Below are 20,717 nucleotides of genomic sequence, written 5' to 3' on the forward strand. Positions count from 1 at the left end.
AAAAAAAATAAAAATGGATATGGTGTGGGTTGCCCTTATTAATTCATGGGGGTGCTTTTATAATTATACATCCTTCATTTCCATCGAAAATTATTCATCCAAAATTAAGTTCTTTCAATATTGATTTCAAATTTTGGTGACATGTATGACATTATTATTTTTAATTTGAAATTTGTGGGATTTTAGAAATAAAAATTATTATTTAGAAATTGAAAATTTGAGTATTACTGATAAGGTCCCAATAACTTGACTTTCGGACTGTAATTTCCCAGATTCTATCACATTATAAATGCTAGTTCCTTTAAATAATTACAAAATTAAATTATTTATCCAAATTAATAGAGCTAATGAGATTTTATTGTTAATTATAGATAAATAAAGCGCACGTGAAAGTTATCAAATCGCGAAACAACTACAGTTACAATACGCGAGCCGAAAGGAAGTTTCCAGAAAAACCTCGATCGATTTGGGCGCCGTGGTTAGGCTTTGGTGCTCCGCAGTGATTTCGAGGAATTTGTCCTCGAAATTTTCACAGAAGCTTCCAATTGCTTCGGTGGTTGTAACTGAATGGGTCGTTCGAAGCGAATCATCCGAAAAGTTGACCCGATTATCCGAATACGAATGTTATAAATTGAAGGGTTGATTTTAGAGAAGGGGTCTTCTCTTGACTCTCTTTTTCTCTAATTTTTGGTTTTTTCTCTCTTTAATCTTCTTTTATTCTCTGTAATTTTTCTTTGGGTGAGATCTTGAGTGTAGTGAGAACATCAAGAGGAACCATTCATTGTTTGTGTAATTGTTGGGAGAGCTATAAAAGAAGAATTTCAGATCGATCATCATCTTCATCTTCTTCATCCATGTTCTTTGATCTTTTATTAATTTCTGCGATGATTGGCTAAATTCTCATTAGAGAAGTTAAGGAAGCCAGAGCAAATTAATCCCTCTAGTGTAGATTTAAATTCTTGCTTTGCTTACATGTTTTAATTCTGAAAATTCTATTCTGATTAAGGTAATCCAACTTATAATTCTGATCCAATTTAGATAGCCATTACTTAGATAAGTTTAAGAATGGCTATGCTCTGTGAAAAATCAGAAGATAAGTTGGGCAATCTCAATCATGCTAGTGTTTTCATGATGATCTTTTAATTACTTTCAAGGATTTAATTGTTCCACTATCCGATCCATGAGCAATGACTTGCTCCATGGATTGAGTTGCATTTAGAATTTATCTACATTATGGATTCATTGCAAAAGCCTACTTGACTTCTCTAATCTCTCTCTCTTAGATTTTCAATCTTTCTTTTCAGTTTCAATTTCACTTACAAATTAGTTGCTACTCTCATCTCTGTTTTTAAACAAATCAATTTTGTTTTTAAGAAAAATCTGTTGCTAATTCTGTTTTGGCCTTTTTATCCGAATGAGATTTTGAATCTTCAATGTCCCTGTGAAACGAATTCGACTTACCAAAGTCCATCTCTTAAATCTCTATCTCTGCATCTCTATAGCAAGCTTTACAATCGATCAATTACTTATTATTTAAAAATGAATTGTATTTTAATTTTATAAAAAATAATGTATTTTATTGTGTTTGATAAGAAATATGCATTTGAAATATGCAAACAATATATAATATGATTGTAAGGGTAAAAAAATACAATTTACCAGTTTCAACAATGTATAACAAACATAATTTTACAAATTTAATGCTTAATTTTAATGAATTCAACACTATTTTGACATTTAAACAAACAACTTTTTCAGCACTTAAAGTCATTCAACACTTATTTTTTTCAGTTTAACAAACAATACTTAAATATATAAGAACTTGATAAATTGATTCAAATTTATAAACTTAAGTAGGAAAATCTACTTTATGCACATTGCGGAAGGGATTTCTTTTTAAAAACCCCACTCAAGTTTAGGTGGTAATTTGATAGTTCAGTTAGTAAATTTTTTCTTTTTTAATACTCCTCTTCGAAATAAAAAAGTTTTAAAGTATCAAAAATACATCTTTTAACATAATTGAGTTTTTCAACAATGATTGCAACACATTCTAGTGATTTGTGATGGTGAATGATGAATGGATTACAATATTCATAAGTTCAAAGATTTTGATGTAACTTTTGATCTATTTTAATGATTTGTGAGAATGAATAATGAATAGGAAATTGATCATTCAAAGTGTAGCATTTCACAATAAAACGCCATTTTAACAATCTATTGAATGGATCATTCGAAGTGTATAATTTAAGTCTACATAAAATATGATTCCATGGAAAATCAAAGAGTAGTGTTTGAATCAAGTGTCCATTTCACCCTTATTACTTATGCATTTTGGGGTATGACGTCAAGTCATGTTTTATGTAAATTAAGCTATATTTGAATCCTTTAGATTAAGATTTGATTTGTTAGAGATATAAATTATCTATAATTAGGATTTATATTAATATTTTATACTTTAAAATTTCAATAATTGATCATCTAAGAGATTCAATCCAATTCTATTTCTTATCACTTTACAATTGTTTTCAATATTACAAATCAATGTGTCTCAAGTCTCAAACTGCACAGCCCATCTCATTTGTCAAATCACATGACTCAAGATATATTTTAAAAATCTTGACCGAGTCATTGGGATAATATATTATTTAAATAAAATGATAATTATTTTATAATTTCAATATTTATCACCTAAATACCTATAAATCAAATTAAATAATTTATCTCATTCAAGACGAGATAACTAGTTTGAGACAAATCCGTCTCAACCACGAAGGATGCAAAACTTCAAACCAACCATGCTTTGTGTAGCCTGTAAATCTTATTCCATTTTGGAGTTTTCAGGATAAAATTTACAATTTTAAAGAGAAAAACACAGATTTCATAAAAATAATATTTATTTGTCTCAATGTCCACTTTGTTGACTACTGTTCTATAATAGAATATACCCTTGGCGGCAAAACCAGAGGCGTCATAATATTTTCTTTTTTTGGTTGGTAGATGTTGTTGTTTCTATACAATACGAATTGAAAAGCTCTAATAAAAGATGAAGATGTAATCTGTGTATTTTTGACCGGTGGATGTACGCGCTGACTACTTACCTCAATTATGTATAAAATTAGTCGTGACGGTTGCACCACTGAAAGAGAATCTCTGACCTTTCATGATGATGGTAAACATCATGTCAATGGAGTCCCATCCATCTATCCATCTCCCATAAGTGTGCTTGGGGCCGGCCATTTATAGAATATAGAATATAAAATATAAAAAAGTGGGAAAAAACAAATAAAAAGAACTGGACCGTTTTGGTTAAAGGAAGAAGCTTTGGAGTTGGAGGTCCACATCGAAGAATGGATGAAATTGTCTCCTTTTAATGACACGTAGTCCCGCACTTTTTGGTAGCTGTTTGAGATACCTTATATTTTGAAACTGATGACATATCTTGTGACTCCCTCAAATTTTTTGAGAGTTTCTATTGCCACACCAACTTGTTCTACCACCACCCCAATATGTGGTTAATTCTTTGATGATATACTTATGAATTGGTGTGGTAGTAGAATCTCTCTTTTCATATAGACTAGTGAAAAATGATTTAAGAAATTCTTATTTTATTTTTTTCTTTTTCAAAATCAATCATCTTCAATCTCCTAAATGATATGATGATAATGATATGACAATAATAATGATGATGTAAATGGTGGTGTCTTAATGATATTCATGACGATGAGGAGGAGGCCATTTAGGACACTTTTCATTGAGGTCAAAAGAACTTGAGGAGTGCACTAATATTGTTTCCAGATGCCAACTTGCTTAGTTGGTAAAATCAGTAGATGATGATACTATAGACTTGGGTTCATATCTAGTCAGCACCAAGTTACTAAATTCATTAAAATCTATCTTACAAATTAAGAAAAGAAGAAAAAGATGATTATGAGGAGGAGGACATTTGAAACATTTTTCATCCATCTATAAGAGAAGATTGAGGCCAAAGATGTCATATGATCAGATTGAAAACATGATGAACCATCTCAAAAGTTCTAAGAAATGTATGATGATGATGATGAGAAGGAGGAGGAAGAAGAGGACATTGAGTTCAACTTTTATTAATCTATATAAGAGAAGATCAAGGTTAAGCATGGTTTCAAAACTAGTCCAAGATCGAGATGTATCGCCCAATAATGACTCGAATGAACAAGCCAACGCATTGGATGAGATTTAAAACTAAACATTCATTTTTCTCATTGTTGAACGAGACGTCTCAAATGTATCAAAAAACTCGTTTGAGACGACTCAATCTTGTTCACAAACGAGATGAGATGTGAAGACGAGTTTTAAAACCATGAGATCAAGGGGATATATCAAATATTCATAAAATGTAGTGTGACATGTCTCATTTCAAAAATATAAGCCACCATGTGTAAGGTAAAGGAGAGGGTTCGTCCGAAATATGACAGCAGACTGAACCTTTCAACATAGGATTCATGTTATAAGAGAAGATTGAAACCTAGGCATAGGATGTGTCATAAGTTCGAAAATCTAATTAATCATGTGTCACTAAAAAGAGGTGCATTGTACAAAATTTTGAAGCGGAGAACTCGCTTCAAAGGCAAAGTCTCTGCTCCGTGTTGAATGATGAAGTAAGACAACAAAGCAAAAAAAACAACATAATTGTCAAACGCATTATAGGGAGAATATCAAAGCAAAAGTAAAAGATGCACTCAAAACAATTTTTTTTTTTTGCTTCTTCGTGCTCCTCTTTATGTGGTGCATATGTTGGTACTTACGTAATGGAGATATTTCTCCAAGGAAAATGCTGGAATGACACAAACGGAGACCCAAAGGTGATAAAAATGATGTGATGGCGCGCACATAACTGTAGATGTTTTTTACTCGGATCTCACGGAAAAGTATCTACGGTAATGTGCATGACACCACGAGTTTGTGTCACCCTTGTGTCTTCCTTTGTGTCATCCTAGCACGACTCTTTCTCCAATTATCTCTCTTAATAAGGGGCATTGACCCATTCTCTTTTATTATTAAAAAAAGTCGTACTAAGATATTCTCCCCTATTAAGTGATGTAGTTATTCTTTAATTAATTTATTTTCTTAATAATTTTTTTAAAAACCTTATATTTGATAAAATTATATATTATTAATATTATAAATAAATAAATAAAAAATAAAAACTAAACTTCATCATTCCTTAGGTTATTGAAATTCATAAATTTTACTTGGATTTTTTGATCCAATGGTATCATCATTGACGTATTTTACCACTTCACTAGTGGCAACTTCATTTGCTAGGATTCTCAATGGTTAGTCGGATTAAGAACCAAGGTTATGGGGTTTGAAAAATAATCAATTTAAGAAGATAATGGATATTTCCTGGTCAACAAATGAATATATTCAATTTATGCTTAAATTAAATGTATTTTTTGTCTCTCTCAACAAGTGTATGAGGATAAGATAAAATAATCTCGTGTATGAATGATAAAACACCGACTGGTAGAAAATCATCTCAATCCTAATAGGTCCAAATTTATAGATCTTGGAAGAAATCTCCCTTGTTCGACATTTTCCTAAATGCATTTCATTGTTTAAGCTAACATGTAAGTGCCTCCTTAATTCAAGGGTGGGATCTTTCAGACTTCAAAAACATAATTAAAACAGTTTTTGTTCATGTAGCAATGAAATATATAGCTTCAAGCACATGCAATTAGGAAGTTATGATTGGAAAGGAAATTCTCAATTGAGGGATAAGCCCAAATTTAATCTTTCTTTTCTTCAAAAAAGAAGACTATCAACAAGGGATGTAGCCATCGATTTTGTGATGAATATCATAAACATTTCCTGATATTTTTCATATCCCACATACACACTTATCTTGAGGATAAATCCGATTATTGAATTTTTATGTTTACACGGTTGGGGATCTTGTATTTTTTCACAAGTCATTGAAAACTAACATTTTATGAATGATCACTGAATTACTAATTAAATTTAAAATTCAAATTCAACAGTAAAACAATTTTCTTTTTTTTTTTACTTAGAAATTTTAAAATTGTGTGTTGGACATCCATATGGCACTCAGATCAACTTTTTGGATGCCACATGGATGTGTGGTCTATATAAATGGTTGGTTTTTGGGTTAATGTAGTCTAATCTTATACATATGAATAAGGACTTTTTTTTATGAGTTGAAGATGACGAAATTCCAATTCTAACTTATTGTTTATTTTAATTCTCAAATATAAAAATTGAGATTGCAGATTTTTTAATGACAATCTCATTGGTTTAAAGTAGCAAAGATCGTTGCAAACCTATGCGATGTCACTTTTTATAACGAGTAAGATCATCACTTTGAAAGAAAGAAAAAACAACAATCTTACCACGTTAAATCAACGAGATTGTAATTTTGAAAGACCTACGATCTCATTTTTCATGTTTTGAGAATTAAAATGAACAATTAGCTAGAATGAGAATTTCGTCAAAAGTTGATCACATTTTAAAAATTCTTTTTTTTTTTGTTTTGATCCATCCAGAATCAATATAGCTTTGGATCGAGTATGAAATGATAATTTTGGACCAAGTAAATATTCAATTCAAAGTTCAAACCATGATTTCAAAACTCATCCGAGATCGAGACGTATTGGCCAAATTGTCTCAATAGCAAGTATGGTCGAGACAAACGGACAAGTTAATTTTTTGAATAATATTTAAAATTTTATGTTCATTTTTTTTATTTTTGAATGAGATATCTCGAACGTATTAAAAAATTTATCTGAGACAACTCAATATCTGACATAAAGGAGATGAGATACAAAATCAAAATTTCAAACCATGATTGAAACCCAACAGACAATTTTTATCCATGTTGTAGATTCGAATCCAAGAGAGAAACAAACATGAAATATGCCAAACCCACTTTAAAAACTAACCCATGTCAACTTTACGTACCCTAAGAACAAGTAATTATGTAATTATAGGATTCGACCCATTCCTCAAGGAACCTTAAGAACCCTCTTCTTCTCCTCGATTGATTGATGGCCAAACTCTGATGTGACCCGACTCTTATTCAATTAACTTCAGTCTTCTTTGACATCCTCCTCTCAGAAACAAAAATATCGAAACAACTCCCTATACGTACACGTGTCAAAACTTTTTTTTCACTTTGGAACACTAGAAATTACTTTTAGCTTTGTAGCTCCTTATCTGCTATTGCCAAATTAGTGGCAGCAGAATGGCAATATAAAGTTTAGTGCTCAGAATTTTTGTTGTCTCCAACTTTGGAGTAACCTATCTTAGAAATACACGTGGCACTTTTTTATTTTTATTTTTTATTTTATTTTAGAAAACCTCGTTAGAGTGACAAAGTTAAGAAAGCCTGATTGGTACGTCTGATCTAACGTCTTCTGATTGTGGGGTTCCCATCAAATTGAAACGTTTCAAGATCAGGGAAAGAAATGCTCAAATCATTGAGGAAGTAATCACCAAGAAGACTAAATGGGTGGGTGGTGGGCCAAACTTTTGTTACCTGTGGACTGCCACTTTTCGAAGGGGGATGTATGTAGAGGCATGGTTTGGAAAAAAATGAACTTTCCCTCCTCATGAAATCATAATTCCCCACTAATAACTTACCTAATTGCTTATAAAAATGGAAAGTGACTTTTAATTTTGGCATTTTTTTTCTGAAAACATGGCTAAATAGATGGATTTTGATATTTATTTATTATTATTTCCTTGTACAGTTAAGTTATTTTTTAAGAATTTATAAAGGTCCTCAATCCAATTTAGGATAGAATAATAATTATTACTTAAATACAAATATATATTTTTAAAATGGGTATTTTTACTGTAGAATTGATGATATTAGGTTTTCCCCCTTGCAAAATGTAAGATTAGGTTTACCTCCCTTGATTGAAAGTCAAGATTGCATTTTTAGATGATTTAACGGTGAAATTTTGATTTTTTTTCCCAAAATGTTATTTAAATACTTAAATTACTAAATCAAAATTTCAATGTTGAATTATCAAGGAAAAGCAACGTTGACTTATAGTCAATGGGGTGCATATCTATTTTTGCATTTTGCAAGTGGTAAACCTAATATAACCAACTTTAACGGGGGGGACTTTTTTTAAGCGTGTTCAAAAGGGTTGCCTAGTTTGAGAGCTAGAAGCTAATAAGTTGCTTAGTCGAACAACTATTCCTGATGAGGAATAGAATGAGGTCCAACCATTATTTTTTATAAAAATCTTTTTATTTTATTTTATATAGAAAACAACTATTTGACTCTCTCTTTTTTTATTTCACTCGACGCGGCTTATAATGTTTCCAAATGTAATTCTCAAACTTAAACAATATTCATTTTTATAATTAAAGATTATATTAATCATTAAACGAGAAAATTAATAAATTAGTTAGGAAAGTATTAATTTTCAATTAAAGACCCTCCGATTGTACAAAAAGAAATCCAAAATATCCCTTCATAAATAGGGACTAGATCCTTTATAGCTCGATTTTCCTATAGTTCTTTGTAGCTCTTGTTCAACCATTCATAAAACATTATATTGAAAGAAAAGAAAAATAACAACGCAATTCTCTTTTACTCATGATTTAGATCAGATTTTAAAAAATAAATAAATAAATAAACTTTTTTTGACCTAATCAAGTGTTTGAAAATTATGATCAGTCACTGAACACTTAAATTTAAACGACTGGACGTAATCATCTTATGGTCTGACACACCTTCAATCGTTGATAACATCTACAAAGAGTTATAGGAAAATCGGGCTACAAAGGATCCGCTTCCTCATAAATATAACCTTACTCGTACATGACCATCTCTCTAATCTTACTTGAAATTTTCAAAGATGAAATGTGCATAATCCTAGTGAAAGAGTTATTTCTAAGGATAGTATTCATGAAGATTCGGATGTGTACTCAAAATGATGTTTTTTTATATGCATTTTATTCAAACTTCCTAAGAGCAGATTCATCCTTTTAACTTAACTTTAACTATCTTATCTGGTCCGGTCATTTGATTTGGTAATAAAAATAAAAAATAACGAATAGAAAAGAATTCATGGCTTGGACCGTGTATCAACGGTCAATCTACGGTAGAAGGTTCCATCGGAACAATTATTTATTTCAGGGTACCTCGTCTCTTAAAAAAAAAAAGAGAGGAAGTGTGGGGAGAAATGACAAGAAGATATTGGAACATAAATTTGGAAGAGATGATGGAAGCAGGAGTTCATTTGACAAATTCACTACTTGATTTTATTGAGCAACAATGATTTCAATGCTTGATTTATTTTCAAGTGAAAAATTCATTGCTTGATTAATTTTCAAGAGGTGAATTGACCATCCACTTATGTGAAAAATTCGTTGAGAAGAGTTATTTCTAAAGACACTTTTTAAGGTACCTTTAAGGATATTGATCTTAAAGATAAAAGCATGTTATTCATATTGTACAAGCTCTGAAAATGACGAATTCATTGATTGTTTCGTTTCTAAGAAGCAACCACCATTATACTTGGTTTAACATTCATGTAGTTTGATTTTTTTGAAGTGACATATTCGCTGCTTATTTGCTTATTTCGTTTAAGGGGAGTGTTTGCTGTGCAAGCAATGAAATCCATGTTGAATTCAATCTAACAAGGACAATTTCATTGTTTTTCAAAGTGGTAAATTCATTACTTTCAAGTGGTGAATTCAACAGGTATTTAATTGAAATTTTTTTACTAATTAAATTATTATATTACTAATTAATTATAGTAAGAGTCGTGTTGGAGTGACTTCAGGATTGTACGTCATATTGCACATCTTGACATGAAAGTATGTAGGAACATTGATGCTTTTCTGCGTGAGGTACAATCTTGAGGTGATTTCAACATTATTCTTATAATAATTAGAGGGCATTTAGTTAGAAAACCCCTTGATAGGGTGTTCCTATATATATATTTAAATACTATTTGAAGTGGAACTGTGGAAACGACCATTAAAATTAAAGTATTGCTCCTATTCCTTACCCCATCTAGCAACGCTGTCCTCACACAAAAAAATAACGACCATTGCAAATTTAGGCTCTTACGTCACTTTAGTCTTTAACCACCTAAGATGGTGAATTATTAAGGTCATGTCCTCTATGTTTCATCCTTTTTATAGGTACAAAGTGTCCATTGTGCTTCTCACCAGCTCGTGTTTGGCCCAAAATGAAAGTTTATCCAATGGAAACTCACCATGAATGTGTGTCTGTAGAGCCCCACTGTCATCTCCATCATCCAATTTTGCTTTTTAAAGAACAATTCTGAAGCTGAGCTATATTTTCCCAAGTTAGGATGATTGTCCTATCTAACTTTTTCCTTAGCTAAATGACCATATTAACCTTGTTAACTGCCTTAAATTTACAACCCAGCAACTTCGAAAAGATTATTATCCTTATTTATATATATATATATATATATATATATATATATATATATATAAAAGAATGTGGTGGAGAGAACAAGGGAACCAAAACCAACAAGGAAGCTAGGAAGGAACCCAAGTAACTAACCATGGATGTTGAGAAAATCTTCCACATGAAAGAAGGAGTTGGAGAGAGAAGCTATGCCCAGAATTCAACACTCCAGGTTCCTCTCTCTCTCTCTCTCTCTCTCTCTCTCTCTCTCTCTCTCTCATCTTCTCAAGTGTTTGTTTGTTTGTTCTTTTAATTCTAAATTTAGTATATTAATTTTTCAATTTTTTTCTTCAGAAAAGGGCTTTTGATATGGTGAAGCACATAACCATAGAAACAATCTTGGACCTGTATCTCAGCACAACTCCACAGAGTTTGGCCATAGCTGATCTAGGTTGTTCTTCAGGACCCAATACCTTATCAGTGATCAAAGAAATCGTTAATGCGATCGAGGGGACTAGTAGTAAGATATTGCGTCCGACACCCGAGTTTCGAGTGGCCCTTAATGATCTACCAAGCAACGACTTCAATTCGATCTTCATGGCCTTGCCAGATTTTTACAAAGAGCTTGAGAAAGAAGGAAGAGAGAGTTCATCACCCTTGATTTACATATGTGGAGTTCCAGGGTCTTTCTATGGAAGGCTTTTTCCTACTAATAGCTTACACTTCATCCATTCATCCCTCAGTTTGCATTGGCTCTCAAGGGTTAGTCCTAGACAACTTTCTTATGAATCCAGAACCGTCAGATCAATTGCTTGATCTGACGGTTTAGAGATTTCTCCTTGATATATGGCTTTCAAGTATTTGTGGTCAATTTTCTTTGGTCCCCGCTCTATTATTGGAAGTCTGATTGATAGCTCGCCAACCATGCAATAACATTTTTTATATCACACCGATTTTTTTTTTTTTTTGTTGGACCTACTCACCCAAAAAAAATCAGAAGAATTGGTGATTTATAGTCGTTGGATTCAGCACATATTTTATTATAGTAATCGCATCCAATGGTTAGAAATCATGAAATAGTATGATCTTTGAGTTTTGTTTTAAGTAAAGTTAAATACTTTAGTTGATAAAATTTAAAATGGTGGAAAATATATATATGTATAGGTTCCTCAAGCACTTTATGAAAAAGAAGGGAAGTCTATAAACAAGGGGAAGGTTTATATATCAGAATCGAGTCCTCCACAAGTGTCAAAGGCCTACATCTCACAATTCCAAAATGACTTCTCATGTTTCCTTCGATCAAGATCAGAAGAGTTAATTTCCGGAGGACGGATGGTTCTGATCTTATTGGGAAGATTAGGTCCAAATCACGCTGATAGAGGAAACTCTTTCTTCTGGGAATTGCTTTCTCGATCATTGTCCATCATGGTTTCTCAGGTAACTGATTCTCTCTTGAAGTTGGAAGCACTAACAAGTTACAAGTGACAAAAGTTGGGTTTGGATTTTTGATTATGATTAATTATTCCACTTTGGATTATCAAAATCCTATGATGGGTTCAAGCCCAAATGCCTTGAAGTTGGGCACAATGTTTTGCCAAGACTATAGGTAGAACTATATATAATCAAGTTCGTGTTATATGTGCAGGGAGAGATTGAGGAAGAAAAAGTGGATTCATATGAGGTACATTTCTACGCTCCATCGAAAGATGAGATTGAAGATGAAGTAAGAAGGGAGGGATCCTTCACAATAGACTGCCTCGAGATATTCAATATTGAAAGGGATGAAATGGAAGGTGCAAATTATGGGACAACCATTGCGAAGACTGTAAGGGCTATACAGGAGCCAATGATTCGTCACCATTTCGGAGATGGAATCGTTGACCCTTTATTTCAGGTTTATGAAAAATTGGTTGATGATGAAATTGCTAAAGAAGATATTAGGCCTATTAGTTTCATTGTGGTCTTGAGAAAATCAATTTGAGCTCACAAGAAAAATTGTGACTTTAACATTGTTCATATTTGTTGTTTGTGTTGTATCTTTTATCCATTGTGAAACATGAACTTCTAATGAAATTCCAATGAAATTGTATATGAGTTGGGTGGGTCCCGTTAGATGGTTGATTGATTTGTGATTTGATGGGAACCATGAGATGACCTCTAGCTCGATTGGCTTGAAACCCATGAATGCCACCCACCAATCATCATCATCATCATCATAATCATCATTGTGTAGGGATAAAATCATCATCCCATCTATAGATTATTCAATTGGCACATATCTCGAGATATATATATATATAATCATATAATCATATATGTGACATTGTTTGGATTAGATCCTATCTAATAAGAAAATAATTCCAATATGAGATGATTTTTCTCTTGAATAATTATCCCGTTTAGGATTAGGTTTTCTTTTTTCATTTTTTTTATAAAAAGTAGTTGATCGTTGTATCTTTGTGTAGAAATTGCAGAGAAATAGAGATTAAAATATGGATAGTGAGTAAGTCGAATTCGTTCCATAGGGACAGTTGGGATTCAAATGTTCATTCAGATTAAAAATCAAAACAGAGTTAAAACAAAAACAGATTTGTTTTAAAAACAAAACAGAGTTGTAACAAATTAAAAAATAGAAATTAGCAATAGAAAAGAGAGATTGAAACTAGTGAAAAATGGGTTAGAGAGTTCAAGTCTACCATCACAAGTAATCTATAATGCTGAATCGTTCTAAAAATGACTCAATCCACTTAACAAGTCATTGCTCATAGATCGGAAGATGATTCGATGTAACCATTAATTGTAACACAAGAGTATCCATGAAGAGATCTAATTTAGACAAGATTATCCAACTTATGTTTCCATTCATCACAGAGCATGAGTGTTCTTGAACTTATCTAAGTAATACTCATCAAAACTTGAATTAGAAGCATGAGTTAGATGATTTTATCATAAAGAGATTCACAGATTTAACATTTAATACAGAAATATAGAATTGAAACAATATTAGTAGAATGAATTTGTTCCGGCATCCTTAATCTCTCTAAAGAGGATCTAGCTGATCATTGAAAGGATCATATTGCAGCAATAACAAAATAAAAGAAGATGGTAGATGAAGAAGAGAATGTAAAACAATGCTGCACTTTCGATTTCTTCTTTGATGGTCTCTCAAGAGAATTACAGTAAAAACTAAAAGAAGGAAAAATCAACAAGATCACTCTTGATGTTCTCACTACACTCAAGAGCTCTCTTAAAAGAAAATTACAGAGAATTATAGAGAGAAAATGAAAAATTACAGATCAAGAGAAGAACCTCTTCTTTGAAATCAACCCTCCAATTTATAACATTCGTAATCGGGTTATTGGGTCGACTTTCGGATGATTTGATTCGAAAGAACCATTCAGTTATAACGACCGAAGTATCTGGAACATCCCGTGCAAATCTCGAGAAAAATTTTCTCGAAATTACCGTGGAGCACTAGAGCTCTATCGCGGTGTAGTGATGTGGCAACAAAATTCTTCGAGATTTTGTTGGATACTCCCTTTTTGCTCGCACATTGTAACTGGCTTCGTTTCGTAATTTGATAACTTCCACGTGCGCTTTATTCATCTGTAATTAGCAATAAAATCTCATTAGCTCTCTTAATTTGGAAAAATAATTAAATTTGTAATTATTTAAAAGGACTGACATTTAAAATGTGATGGAATTTGTGAAATTATGGTCCCAAAATCACATTATTGAGACCTTATCAGTAGTAAAACCATTAACAAGGGGGATCTTAAAAGTTAAGAAAAAAAAAAAAAAAAAGAGGGAGGGGATCTGGGAAAAGGATGCCTAAGGAGTATCATGTAAAAGGGGTTGTAATGCAATCATATGATATTGGAATAATAATTATACTGGAATGGCCCCTCGAACTCGTGGATGTATGCACTTTTTACGAACCACCAAAACTCTGGAACCCTCTGGTCGAGTGAAAAATTACCTTCCCAATCATCAAGGTCGCTAAAAGTTACTTCAAATCACATTCTTTATTGGTATTCTTTTCGCATTTTAAGAACCATAAAATCTGACTCTTTTGGATAAGAATTGTCAAATGCCTTTGATTTACAAAACTATACAAATGGTTTTCTTTCATTTATGAACGATTGAATTTATTGACCCTTTCAAGAAATCTATTCATAATCAACTTCTTAAACAGCACCCTAGTAAGTTTCCAGGCCCATAGTGAAAATATTTCAACGGGTGGACCCTTTGAGCCCCAACCCAATACTGAAGAAGTGGGCTGCGTCCTAATCCAGCCCCAATGAAACCCCCGAAAGGGTTTTGAATGGTGAAGCACTAACCCAGCTCACATAGGCCCGCAGGTTTACTCAATTTTATGCGGAATATTTATAAATAAATCATATTCAAAAGGATCTTGTCTCATATATAGTTGTTTACAGTCCAAAGCAGTACATTATGTTGAATTTAACATGAGGAATGCAAATTTCCATGATTTTATTATTTTGAACTTTAAAGTACTCAAATGCTTTTAAGTTTAGACATTTTTTATCTTCGGCCTTTAATGAAGGGCGGGCTTAGTACTATTAAGCTGTAGAACGGCCCAGATTAATGGGCTAGAAAGAATTAATGGACCAACAATGGGGCTTGTTTGGAAGGTTGATTTGCAACTCGCATGACTCAAAACTCCATTTTCAATTTTGAATCATGATCTCTCAAGAGCTGCAATTCCCAAAACCCCCCAACCATAAAAAATTACAGAGGCGCAAATCCCAAGAGTAAGAGTTGAAGTTTCCCTCTCATCTTCTCCCTAAAAGTTGTTTGCAAACACTCACGCTTTGTTTGGATTGAGAGAAATGAAGAGAAAAAAAAGTCGTTAAAACGAAAGAAAGAGAGAAGAAATCCAGTTACTTTCCCATGTTAATCAGTTTTCCCTTATTTTGGGTTTAGACCCATGGCTCCCTTGGCATTACAAACTGCAAAACAACTTTGAGGTCGTGAGTTCAAGTCCAGCTTACCCATTAAAAAAAATTCCCTGGTTTTTCTTTTTAAAAATTGGGTATGAGAAACATTGATAACAACTAGAAGAAAGACAAAAAATAAATAAATAAGACAGGACAGAATGTACGTGGTTCGGGAAGGTTGCCTACATTCCCAGCTGTTGATAGGATTCTTCACTATTTTCGTCATGAAAGCAAAAAATTTACGATCTCACATCCTCTCAATAAAATTGAAATTCTCCCTCGTAGAAACTCTAAAACAAATTTGCTACGAATTTGAAGTCCATACAAAGTCGAAAATTCTATTAGGGCAAAAGTTACGCAATACTGACAAAGTTATCGAAATTTTTTCTCAAAACTACGGAGTCAGTCTTGGTGTACTGTCCATTCCACAAATATTATACAACCAATAGAATACAAATCATAAACATAACAATTGAACTTAGTAAATGATATGGTTGCTATTAAAATAGGGTCGTGATTTTCTGAAGCCCCCTCTGACATAAGATTCCACACACTCCCTGACATGGCATGTGCTAGAACCATAGATTTTCCGCGGGATACACAATTGTACATTCCCTTACTATGGTTCTAGCACATGCCACGTCATGGCTATGAGAGTGTATGTCAGACCGGGGGTGTCTAAAAATCATTATTCAATAAAATATTTACACCATCAATAATTAACCAAAAAGTTCAACTACTTGCTTTTTTTTTTTTTAAGATTCTGAGAAAGTATCCCCATTAATTCTGACTAATTGATAAACCATAGCCTCAAAATTACATTGATGAGATGCCAATTCAACTGCAGACAAGCTTGCAAACATTGCCAGTACAACTCAATTACAGAAAGTGTCCTCTTCAAGACATCATCCCTCTTGTCTAGGAATATCTGGAAAAGAGGTCGCTAAGAAAAGAAAATAACTCTGTATACTGAAGTATACATCTAACTAGCCTAAACTATTGTTAAATACCATTACACACCAAATTGTTCCCCTAACTTATAATTTTTTTTTGTAAATTTGATTACTTTTAAACACCTAATCAATTTTAATCAGGTTGATGTCGATTTTCTTGGACTCATCTCTACTTAAATGGAATTAGACTCTCAACTTATTCATTCTAATCATGTTGAAGTTGATTGGTTTGGACTCTACTAAAATGGAAAAAAATAAAATAAAATCCAAAGTTTAAAAAACCGGCTTTTGTAGTGGTTAGAGGCTTAGAGCAGACATGCTCAATAGCCCAAAGAAAGTGAAAATGGGCTAATAGCAACTCTGTTGTGGACAAAATATGAAAATGATTTGAACTCTTTGGGTAAACTTTAGGTGTAAAGCTTTAAAACCTCAGTTGGAGAACAACTTGTTTTGATTGTAAACCAACTCATGCCAACTCTCCTTGTCTTTGATGGCCAGAAGTGAGAAACCCAAGGTTTTTAATTACCCAAATCATTGAGGAGACATTTATACAGCTTCATAATAGGGTTCCCTCAATTTCTATTTCTCCCCTCATCTCTAGTCTCTAATGGCCTCTTTTGTTTGGTGACTTACCCTGTTCTTTGTTTGACATGTGTCATCTAATCTAATGGCTCAATCATTTTTGGGCATTATAGTCGGTTTGTACTTTTGTGATCACCCAAAAGAGAAAAATAATGTTTCTTGCTTTACATCTAACATAATAGCCTTAGTATTGACAGATCATGCTAATAATGCATACTTGGCGTGTGTGGAATAATAAACGTAACAATTAAGCAATTTAGGAAATTACAGAATCGTATATGCAAACAACTTTATTAAAAATAAATATAAAAAAAACTATAGATTTAACTACTTTTTTCTCTTTAACAAATATGGGTAAAACGAAGAAATCCCTTCTTTTTTATTTATAAGTGGTGAAATCCGACCCTAATACTAATTAGAGTGTAACTTTTGATCTGAGCGCCTGTTTGATTATTACTACAATCACTAAGGATTTGCTGAATCAAAGAAAAAAAATGATACAATCACTAAGGATTTGCTGAATCAAAGAAAAAGATGATACGTTTATACACAAAAACAATGATTGAGATATATCTTGGAGATAAATATCTTCGAGATGTATGTTATCAATTTACATATAAATTTAAGTTATTGGATTTTGTGTTTACATGATCAAGATCGTGTGTTCTTTCATGAGTCATTTGTCATTAATCACCGAAATCCAATCCATGAATTATTTATTATTATTACAATGAAAATTTTCTCACTTTTTTAATTAATTTTTCAAACTGATTCAATATTTTTACAAAGTTCATGTCCATTTTTGTAAAACAGCCTTTAGTTTGCTACTATTGTATAATGAAACTCAACCATTTAGGTCAAAGATATTGGGTATTTTGGTAATGCGTGAAATTCAAATTATTTGGATCCATATTAAAAAGTTTTGATATTGTTTTTACATGATCAGGTTTGTGCCGGCCCACATGTGGTCCAAATATTGATCTTGTAAGTAGGGGTTAATGAGTGTTGAAAATGGGAATATTTTGCAAGACCAAGACAAGAAATAGGTGCTAGTGACTAACACCTGATCATGTTTCCTGCCAATAAAACGCCTTTTATTGGTGATGATGTTGACTTTAGAGAATCTATGCCTACCCTTCAAATTGGTTACTTTATTGTCACAAACTCATTAATGTATAATTATCCAAAAATTTAAAAATAAAAATAAACTTATTTATAATATAGTTCTTTTCATACCCACCAAGTGGACAAAGAATCCAAGGTCTTGTCTTTAACCCCCACAAACATTACTAAATACATTCTAAAAAGTAATTATTTCCTCCTATTCTGCTTGTTTTTGAGAAAATATAGAAAAAATATTACTTGAATAAGAACCATACATAACTTGGACGAATGTCCTCATTTGAGTCATGTAGACTGTAATTTTGAACTAAATGAACTCAGGACCCACTACAATTCATATTCTAGATTAGTTTAAAATATTATTAAAAACAAATTATGTCAAATTAGAGACTTAGAAAATGGATGGCCTAAATAACTCTTCAATCATTTAGGTTTTAAAAAAAAAAAAAACTTTGAAAATGAAAGGTCACAAAATTCTACATTTATCAATAATGATAAAAAAAATCTTTCTGATATTTTTAAAATTCTTTGAATTTTGTGCTCTATGATATATTATTATTGTTAGATTTTGTATTTCTACGGTCAAGATTGTGTGATTCTTAGAGTTTTGTTTTCTTATTTTCAAGGATCCCAAATCATTTGTTATTGAATTTTTCAAATGGATGAGGTCATAGTATATGATCACGCATGCAACTGATGGAAAATAAAAAGACAAACCCGGTATTCAAAAAAGTCACAAAGATATTATTGCCGGAAAACCGAATAATTTTATGTTAATTAATTTGGTCCTCCAACAGCATTTCTTATGATTTTGTTCTCTCACTAATTTATCATTAATCTCAATAAAACTTCTATTTAAAAGGTTTCGTGCATCACTCACATCACTTATATTTTAAGTGTTGATCCTGTAATGTGAGGAGTCTGGTTGCAACCCAACTCCCCATCTGATTTGAGTTCATCTACCAAAACTGAGCCTTATTGGTTATTGATAAACTTATTAGTTGTAATTTCCAAACACTAAAATAATTAATATTGAAACGGAAAATTGTATCCAGAACGTTAAACTTGGAATATATTTTCATTTGGAATATTTTCTCAAACTCAACCTTGAAGGTTATTAATATATCATATCATTCATTAATTATTTTCCCCTCATTGTTTACATGGCACTAATCAAAAGGTGATGGGCAATTGTGCCATTGAAATTTACCATTCCACGTTGTCCTTAACCAATGCTTTAGAAAAAACACACACATACACCAATAGTTTTTGGATGCATGAGTCGTGATTTCTTGACTCGAAAATTTTCACTCAATCTATACGTGGTTGACGTGATAAGGGCATAGAACCATCAATCTTTTTCTTCAGGATACACAATGGAAAATGATCAACAATTTTGTCCCCTTGCCATGTCAGTAGAGTACAGATCAAGTGAAAATTTTCGAATAAAAAAATCAGTAGTGTTTTTGGATTGGGTCATTGGTATGTAAAGAGTGGATTTATTTTTATACTTGTATGGACAAAATCACCCTCTAAAAAAGTTAGATTGACAAGTGAATAGATTAAGGGATCTATTGGTCTCTTACCAAAATAATTGAGAGGCTTACAACACAAAGTAATAAAATAGTGATAGATAAAGGGAAACTCTTCTTTGATATTTTTATCATCAACTTGATGAATGAATCTCTTCTACCCATCAAATATTCTATTTTTTCTTAGAATCAAATTTGTCCAACTAACTGATAAGAGCAAGAGGAACAAGTGACTACACTATTTAAAAATATATATAATATTTATAACAAAATGTATGATGCACCCTGGCCACTAAAACCCGCAATTAGAACATGATTAAGCGTTTTTTCTAGTAAGTATGGGTCCCTTAATCCATTCAAAGAAAGACAATATACATTAATACATAGGAAAAAAGAAGGTTACACGATCCATATAGAATCTGAATTTGGGTCCTCATTTGGATCATGTGGACTATTGTCGTGTTGGTTTAAAAACATATTTATAAAACAAAGGCTTCGAAAATAGATGGTCATTGAATTCCCATGATCAAGAATGAAAATATATCTCTATTTTATTATTTTTATAATTCTCATAAATTTTTTACTGTACATTCATGTGGCACTCAATCAAAATTTTAGGTACTAAATGAATATGTTATCTGAAGCAAGAGTAAATAAAAACAAGATAGATAAAGAAAAAGAAAGGGAGAAGGTGTTGACAAGGTTCGGCAAGGAATATTATAGAGGAGATGATAGTGGTGAGTTAATAAATATTTGTCCCTCTTATTAGCCATCCATGAGAGAGAAGTAAAGTTTCCCTTTACCATCCCACAATCAGAGTCTTAGTGGAGTTAATGATGAAAACCCAAAGAAAAAAAGTAAGCAAGAACAAAAGAATGAAATAATTTAATATCGAAATGTATGTGAAGAAAAGTAAAAGGTACTTTTCTTTGAAGTTAGATACCTCTGATGGTAAAGTTCATCATAAATCAAAACAGTTATAAAATAAAATAAAAATTACGATATGTGCTAATGTGACAATTAGAAAATCATTGGGTCAAATTTTGGTGTGACAGATTAGATTGTTCATGATCATTTATAAATTATTTGGACTCTATTCTTTGAGTGCAAAATGTAGCTTTTCTTATTTTATAGTGCGGAACCAAATGATAAAGTGATTTATATTAATGAT

General features: G+C 32.0%; 1 protein-coding gene across 1 annotated transcript; it reads left to right on the top strand.

The window, feature by feature from the left end:
• Positions 1 to 10,467: 10,467 nt before the first annotated feature.
• On the top strand, positions 10,468 to 12,503 carry LOC147408894 (S-adenosyl-L-methionine-dependent methyltransferases superfamily protein). The gene is made up of 4 exons (XM_086423420.1): positions 10,468 to 10,628; positions 10,751 to 11,158; positions 11,561 to 11,833; positions 12,042 to 12,503. The coding sequence occupies exons 1-4, from the start codon at positions 10,554 to 10,556 to the stop codon at positions 12,375 to 12,377; spliced, it is 1,092 nt and encodes a 363-aa protein (XP_086279546.1). The 5' UTR covers positions 10,468 to 10,553; the 3' UTR covers positions 12,378 to 12,503.
• Positions 12,504 to 20,717: the final 8,214 nt, after the last annotated feature.

The sequence above is a fragment of the Akebia trifoliata genome, chromosome 2 (genome assembly GCF_017979445.1).
Source record: "Akebia trifoliata isolate Shusen 1 chromosome 2, ASM1797944v1, whole genome shotgun sequence".
Classification (NCBI taxonomy): domain Eukaryota; kingdom Viridiplantae; phylum Streptophyta; class Magnoliopsida; order Ranunculales; family Lardizabalaceae; genus Akebia; species Akebia trifoliata.

Bases quoted from the DNA above. Each gene is read 5' to 3' on its own strand.
- LOC147408894 (XM_086423420.1), top strand. From the start codon at position 10,554: ATGGATGTTGAGAAAATCTTCCACATGAAAGAAGGAGTTGGAGAGAGA. The intron at 10,629-10,750 runs GTTCCTCTCTCT...TTTTTTCTTCAG, and splicing joins CCCAGAATTCAACACTCCAG to AAAAGGGCTTTTGATATGGT. The intron at 11,834-12,041 runs GTAACTGATTCT...TTATATGTGCAG, and splicing joins TGTCCATCATGGTTTCTCAG to GGAGAGATTGAGGAAGAAAA.